This window comes from Colletotrichum fioriniae, assembly GCF_027942845.1.
Source record: "Colletotrichum fioriniae strain IMI 355084 chromosome Unknown scaffold_12, whole genome shotgun sequence".
NCBI lineage: Eukaryota > Fungi > Ascomycota > Sordariomycetes > Glomerellales > Glomerellaceae > Colletotrichum > Colletotrichum fioriniae.
Genome location: NW_027076848.1, coordinates 703,450 through 711,010, shown reverse-complemented (window position 1 = coordinate 711,010; position 7,561 = coordinate 703,450). Strand labels below are relative to the sequence as shown.

Here is a 7,561-nt window from a genome sequence, read left to right as displayed (position 1 = left end):
GTTAGCCATAACTAGCTTAGGCCTCGTAGGAAGAGAAGGCTACTCTACGAGGCTATCTTATTATACTAAATCGTCCTTAGAATCGTTTTTTAAGGCTTTTTACTAAGTATAATAATCGAGTTATCGGTTATACTCGGCTATAGCCGCTCTATAAGCTTATTCTTAGGTAGTATTTCGTATCTTAACGTATTCCTTAATAAGTAAAATAGACTTAATAAAAAATAAAGGATTTAAGGGTAACTTCGTATTATCTAGGTTAAGCAGGTCCTAAACGTCCTTCGAGCGGGCCTCTATTTATAGAGCGAGGTACTACTTTAGCTAGTCTCGTCGGTAGTTAAGCTTATACCTAATTACTTTAGAAGCCTTCTCGGAAGATATAGTTACTTAAGAACGGGCTTTATAAGCGTAGTAGGGGTTAAAATTGAGTATAAAAAAAGATATAGTAAATCGTAGCTCCTAAAAAGTGACTTTTTAATAAAGGTTTAGTAGTCTAAGTTAGAGCTAGGCTTATAACTATTATATAGTTATAAATAGGGGTATTAATATTAAATATAGAGAACGGTTATTTATTAAAAATAGGAAATGGGTACGAGGTTTGCCCTGAAATAGAGAGTATAAGCGAGTGTGGACCTCGGGTGATTATGTAACCGAGGTCACGTGACATGCGGTGAGGCCATGGATGGTTGAAGCCATCACGACACTGTGGCAATCTGAAAGCGGATCGAGTCCTCTCCCCACGCTTCAGGTACCTTGACAATATTTTCTGCCGGAGCATCTTCTCCCGTGGCCCTAAAGTGTAGCATGCGATCGCTTCCTCCGGAGCTGTCGGCCTTGGGTAGGATCACTACCCCGACATCGACGTGGTTGAACTGCGTCAGGAACAAAGTAACGCCAGTTTCTTGGTCAACCTCAGTCAGCGGTGCATCAATGATGGCTTCGAACGTAAAAAGAGAGTCGGTCTGAGGTCGTCCAATGAAAGAGAGCCCCGAACGACCATCCAGATCCGCATTATCGCCCGTGAGGTTCGCGCGACTAGGCACAATATGAAGTCCTCTCGAGCTATCAATCGAAAAGGCGCCCTCAGTTGGAACTCTCCAGTGGATGAGATTCCGAGGGATAACGCTCAGTGTCGTGAAGTCGTACGCGTCGGGGTCCGAGTTGAATGGGCCGTCTCCCGGGAGGTCTCTGGATGCTGGGGGCATCTGCCAACCTGACATCTTACCTCGAACAGGTTCCAGTATCGGCCACTCGCCTTCTCGCCAGGTGACTGGGTACAGGACTGTTTCTCGGCCCATGGGATAGATTCTCCATTCTGGCCCGGAACGGGTCGCAAGTGCGACGCCCCACCAGTTTCCATCAGAGTCTTGGAATAGATCTGCGTGGCCGATGGTCTGTTGTCACAAAGTCAGAGCTGAGTACCAATTGCCACACATGAACATATTTGCCTACCTGGAAATACTCATTGGTACCCTTGTTGGTCAAGACCGGGTTGTACGGGCACGGCTCGTACGGGCCCGTCAGGCTGGAAGATCGAGCCATGACCTGGTAGTGCCCAGTCTCGGTCCCTCCCTCGGCGGCAGAGATGTAGTACCAGCCGTCCTTGCGATAGAGGTGGGGACCTTCAGGTCACACGCCGCCGGTGCCAGCCCAGAGAAAAGTGTTGTTGACAACTGTCCCTGTCTCGAGGTCGACGTCGAGGAGAACGTGGCCGCCTCCCGGGATGTACATCTTTCCGTCGTCGTCCCAGAAAAGATCCAAATCTCCGTTGGGAGTCGGGAATGTGTAAGGATCACTCCAATTGTCTGCGTCGAACGGATCGCTCGTTTTGAAGACTGTCCCCAGCATTGCGTCGGGCAGGCCGAGGTACTCGCATACCACCCAGAATTCCCCATCATGATGCCGAAGAGTTGCAGCGTAGAAGCCTTCTTGTTGTCCTTTGAGTCAACGTCAGTGAAGATTCAAGAATTTCGATCGTCCATCGAAAGAAGTCATTTTACATGCCTTTGGTTTGCTGAGTAACGTTGGGCATTTGACTTTGTCGGTTCCAGGCATGACTTATCAATTTCCAATTGACCAGGTCTTTGGAGGCGTATATCGGTAGACCAGGGAAAGTGATGAAACTGGAGGTGACGCAGTAGAAGGTGCTATCAACGTGGATACATGACGGATCGGAGTGCCAACCGGGCAGGATTGGGTTGTAGAATGTTGAGTTATCAGCTGCTGCTAGAGCTGCCCAAAAAGTAAGAGAAAGTCCGAGGACCATTATCAGCTGCTGCTAGAGCTGCCCAAAAAGTAAGAGAAAGTCCGAGGACCAGACGGCCCAAGTGAGGAATCATTTGGAAAGAGATTGAAGGTTACAAGGTACTCGAGGTGATGAACAAGCGCATTGACAGTCTAGACAGAGTGGGCGTGGTCTACTTGTTACACTATATACCCCTCGAGAATTTACTGACTTGAGAAGGACGAGGTCATATTTACATGTTCATCAGAATGTCAGGGAGAGGATTCACATTCTTTCTTGCCGAACTTCACTCCCATTGTTGAGATGCGTTAGGTGGTACCACAAACTCCGGCTAAATGATCTGCCTCTCACCTAGCATCATGATGCAAGGAACGATCGATTCGCTTTTGTGTGGGGAAGCTCTTCCCCGCCATCAGTCCTGACGCCGAGTCTCAAAAGTATGCAGCCCTTGATACCACTGAAGAAGGTCTTGCTAAGAATGCGCAGGGCAAGGCAGGGCAGGCCCGGTGACAATACTAAAGGAACATGAAGCAAGGTTTCCATAATTGAACGATTGTCCAATTGAAATAGATCGCTTGAGTAGGTAAGAGACGTTTAAGCTTACAAACAACGCCATATTAGCCGATTGCCGAGCCCATAATGGAACAGAAGCGCAACGTGCTTGACAGGCGGCCCGATCCGTTTGGCACAGAGTGTTCATCTCATGCATCCGGCTAGATCAAAAAGAACTTGACCACGCCTGTTGAATACCACGTTGGCACGGTGGATCGCCAGTATTGTACTGCCGAAAGCTACATAATTGCACATGCACCCCGCATAGTTCATCGACTTCATCCTTCCGATCTAATGATTCACTTGCGGTTGGATTTTCCTAAGATTACAAAATCACATGACTTTCTATGGTACATTGCAAAACAGAGGATTAAGTCGGAATTCTGGAGGTAGCATGCTATCGGATCATATTCGGGAGAAGTGGTGGCCATCCTGTAAACCTCGTCTTCATGCGGAATCTTGTCGTCTGATCCGGTAGCCGACTTTGCCGCCTCGCACGATCTCTGTACGATGTTAGCGATTGAGCGTCCAGAGAGGCTAATAGTTCTGCCTAAAACTCAAATCGACATAGTTTGAGGCTAGATAGAATGTCTAACCTCAAACTGGGAGCTGGAGAATGCTGGATATTTAAATCAATGAAGTGAACTCTCATGAAAGATAGTGGGCATCCCGGACCTTCATTCTCATGCCTTTCGTTCCTGACCTGGAATCACTCGAAAGAATCTCTTCGTCACCTTCAACCAGTCACTATGACACTCCGTGTGTCTACTCTCTTCTCTCTCGCCCTTCTTGGCCTCAGCCAGCTCGGCCAGGCACTGGCTCCCCGCCAGGAAGCCACCTTTTCCAACCCAGTGATATGGGCCGACCTTGCCGACGATGAAGTCTTTCGAGTCGGAGACACGTACTACTATAGTGCTTCGACAATGCACTACTCTCCGGGCGCACCACTGCTCAGATCCTACGACCTCGCCAACTGGGAGTTCGTCTCCCACTCGGTGCCCGAACTTCCTGGCCCGAAGTTCTCGCTCAATGGCAGTGACAGTGCGGGCTACGTCAACGGCGTCTGGGCGTCTTCTCTGGGCTATCGCGAAAGCAATGGTGTCTTTTACTGGTATGGCTGCATCCAAGGCACGGATGAGACGCACATCTACACTGCGTCTAGCCCAGAGGGGCCGTGGACTCATCACGACCCCATTCCGAAATGTTACTATGACCTCGGGTTGTTGATTGATAGCGATGACACCATGTACATCGCTTACGGTGCCGTCGACATCCGTCTTGCACAGCTGTCACCTGATGGCTTCACGGAGGTCCGCAACGAGGTATGTTGGCAAATTCCCATGGCTTTCCTGCAGATGCTGACTCCTACTAGCTTGTGTACACTGAAGATGCCCACAGGTACATCGAGGGCTCGAGATTCTACCACATCAACGGCAATTATTACATTTGGGTTACCAAGCCTGGCGACGAGCAGCACGTTTTGAAATCTACGTCGGGTCCCTGGGGTCCGTATGAAATTCGACAGGTGATCGCGCAGATGAAGGCTCCCGTCGAGGGTGCAGGAGCGCCGCACCAGGGTGGCCTTGTCTCGACTGAGGATGGAAAGTGGTATTACATGGCCTTCATCGACGTGTACCCCGGTGGCCGTGCTCCCGTTCTCGCCCCTGTCGAGTTTGACGCCGAAGGTTGGCCTTCCGTGGTCACAGATGCAAACGGCGGTTGGGGTGTCGAATACGCGAAGCCTGTCACAACCTCGAAAACAGTCCAGGGAGTTGGATCTTATGTCGACAAGTTCGAGGGTGACGCGTTGAACCCCCGCTGGGAGTGGAACCACAACCCCGACAACGATGCCTGGAGCTTGGGGCCTGATGGTCTCACACTCCAAACTGCAACAGTATGCGAGGGGCTGTATGGAGCCGCAAACACCCTCACTCAACGAATCATCGGTCCCAGAAGCCAGGCCACGTTCCAACTCGATATTTCTGGAATGGTGGACGGAGACCAGGCAGGTGTAGCAGCACTGCGCCAACTCAGCGCTTATATCGGGATTCACAAAGTGGATGGCGTGTCTAAGCTCGTGTACGTTGACGAGATCAGTATGGTCGTGCGAGACTCATTGACGGACTGGGTGACAACCTCCAACGGATATGTCAAGGCGGAAGGACCTACCATCTCTGGCGGCGATCTATGGCTCCGTATCAAGGCCGATATTTCACCACCTGTGGCCGGATCGAGCGCGTGGCCTAACGCTACCTTTTGGTTCAGCACCGACGGTGATAACTTTGAACAGCTTGGACCCGTTTACGAACTGAACAATGAGTGGTTCTTCTTCATGGGCTATCGATTCAGCGTCTTCAACTGGGCCAAGACTCGTCTGGGTGGTAGCATCTTGGTTCGGGAATTTGATCTGGAGTTGCTGGAGTAGAAAGAAACCCTGAAGGTTTTTCTAAGTCGGAGGCAGATGTTCAAAACGTTGGCGGCTTTTGAGGCACAACAACCTACAAGCTGCGAAGACAGAGGGAGCGGGAGTGTTCAATTCTACGCCACGATCATTTGTGGTCATACTTAGTACGAATATTAACAGACTTTCAGATGCTCTAGTAAACGATGATAATGCGTCGACGGCCTTGGTCATAACCCGCTACTAACAGAAAGAGTCGTCCTGTGGGCCTACTGCCGACGATGATCCAATCAACTACCAGACTGTATCGTACTCAGAGCATAGTTCTAAACGGGAATGTGGTATTCCGCGCCTCTGGTGTGCATCAGCCTACTGCTTGGCATCTCACGAGTCACGCATGTTATAGGGCTTGGCGAGTTCGCGGAACTCCGGGCGGATGAAGGTCTAGACTGGACCGTTGGCAGGATCTGGGACATACACTTGCAGCCCCAGGTTCTATTGGTCTAACCATAGTTTATTGGATAGCATTGCTTGGCATACCCAAGCTCCCGAGGCCTGCCTGTGACTTTACCTCTCTCCCTGTCTCACAGATTTGACAATGGGTTCTCTAGTGGGCGATATGCCACCATCAACCGTCACGACACAGACTATGAGTTCAAAAGTTCCCAGGACATGTTGACAACCCAAATATAAGTGCCCGGCGTGAATGGTTTTCTCAGAAGAACTAGGTAGGTCTCAGATTTCGTAAGCCTTTGAAGGCAACACTAGCAATACTAACTGCGGATCTGCTTTAATGACCTGCTGGATCGGGTATGGCTGTGCCACTTTGAGAGGCACAGCTTCGCAAAAGGCCACCACATGCGTGATCCTTCGAAAAGCGCTTCTTCCAATCAACAGAATCACTCGCGAATAACCACAAGCTATTGAGGTAAGATAGCGGTAAGATAGCTCCAGTCTCAGCAAAACTGGGCGAAACTGAGAATTGAGTTGCAGAATCACATTGACCAGAAGGGGAAGCTCGCAAAAGTTCAAGGCGTTCAAAACGATTGCGAACAGGCCGAAGCAGTTTCTAGACTTTGTATAACCCAATTGAGACGTGAGATAGTCGCCGATGCCGAGTTACCATTGAAACATAAATAGTCCCCTTCTGTTGTCATCGATACAGCAAATTGCAACTTCCAACAACTCACAGCTCCAAATACATTCAACTACGTCTCCGCAATCAATCAGTCAGCTCACTAAAACATACGAACAACATGAAATTCTCCATCCTCACCTTCGCCACTCTCTTCGCCGCCCTCGCGGCTGCAGCTCCCGCTCCCGAAGCCGAGCTCGTCGCCAGGCAGTGCTCTTGCCACAAGATCGGCGACGAGTGGTTGTGCAGCGGCAAACTTTGCCCCAAGGACTTCATCCCTACGGCCGCCATGACCAAGAGAGACACCGAGATCCAGGCGCGCGGCTGCAGCTGCAAGCCTATTGGTAACGGCGAGTACTTCTGCATTGGAAGCTCTTGCCCTTAAATAGTTGTCATTCCGAGCTTTCATTCGACTTTGCTTCAGAAAATGGTGAGCATCTTGCCCCCGACATAGCGACGGACTGCACTTTACTAAATAAACCTAGGTCTTTGATTATTCTTCATATCATGTCCTTCCCTATTGCCTCCGGTGATAGTTACCTCAGGCGCGCTGCATATGCTGCATGCATCGCTGGTTGTTGTAAATATGTAATTTCCGGCTGATATAGTTGCTGGAAATGTACAAACCAATACAAGCAAATTTCGAGAACAGTCCTTGACTCTTTGTATCCAAGCACATGCTTGTTTAGGGGCTGCAGGAAGCAGCCAGATCCTCCTTCGCCCTCCAAGAAGCTTCTCTTCTCTAGTATGATATGTAAGATTCGTAGTGAGTGTATGAGCTGAAATCTGTCCATATGGCTGTAACGCAACAAACATCATCCGACAATCCCAGTTATCCAGGTGTTTGACAGAAGTGATCTCCATCTTTTCTTGACCGATGAAGCGATACCGAGCACTCTTTCATGACGAGTTCGACAAACCTACATGCGGTAGATTACCGGTCGGCAGAGGATATACGTACTTTTCCGAAATCCCTTGAAACTTGCGTTACCCGATATTGTGGCCAACAGTGGGAAATGACGAATTGTATTTCTCTAGGCAGATTTAAATGAGACTTCGTTGTATAGACTTTAACTTGATTGCAAACCAAAAATACTCTTGAGTGAACTCCGTCTATTATATAAGCAGATAAAAAATGGGCTGCAAATCGTAAATCGTGTGCCAAAAGTGACAGGGCTACTCGCGTCAATGGGTGCATTTTGCTTCCGTGCATCGCCGAAGGCCCAAGTGC

The 7,561-nt window shown here is 49.5% G+C and overlaps 3 protein-coding genes across 3 annotated transcripts; 2 read left to right on the top strand and 1 right to left on the bottom strand.

Annotated features, from left to right (window-relative positions):
• Positions 1–692: 692 nt before the first annotated feature.
• On the bottom strand, positions 693–1,539 carry N0V96_009408 (uncharacterized protein; the record flags this gene model as incomplete). The annotated part of the gene is made up of 2 exons (XM_053198714.2): positions 693–1,391; positions 1,450–1,539. The coding sequence occupies 2 exons, from the start codon at positions 1,537–1,539 to the stop codon at positions 693–695; spliced, it is 789 nt and encodes a 262-aa protein (XP_053043835.2).
• Positions 1,540–3,543: 2,004 nt separating this feature from the next.
• N0V96_009407 (uncharacterized protein) lies at positions 3,544–5,219 on the top strand (the record flags this gene model as incomplete). Its single annotated transcript, XM_053198715.1, has 2 exons — positions 3,544–4,116; positions 4,167–5,219. The coding sequence occupies 2 exons, from the start codon at positions 3,544–3,546 to the stop codon at positions 5,217–5,219; spliced, it is 1,626 nt and encodes a 541-aa protein (XP_053043836.1).
• A 1,232-nt stretch (positions 5,220–6,451) lies between these two features.
• On the top strand, positions 6,452–6,715 carry N0V96_009406 (uncharacterized protein; the record flags this gene model as incomplete). Its single annotated transcript, XM_053198716.2, has 1 exon — positions 6,452–6,715. One exon carries the CDS (start codon positions 6,452–6,454, stop codon positions 6,713–6,715), a length of 264 nt encoding a protein of 87 aa, XP_053043837.2.
• Between the last annotated feature and the right edge of the window lie 846 nt (positions 6,716–7,561).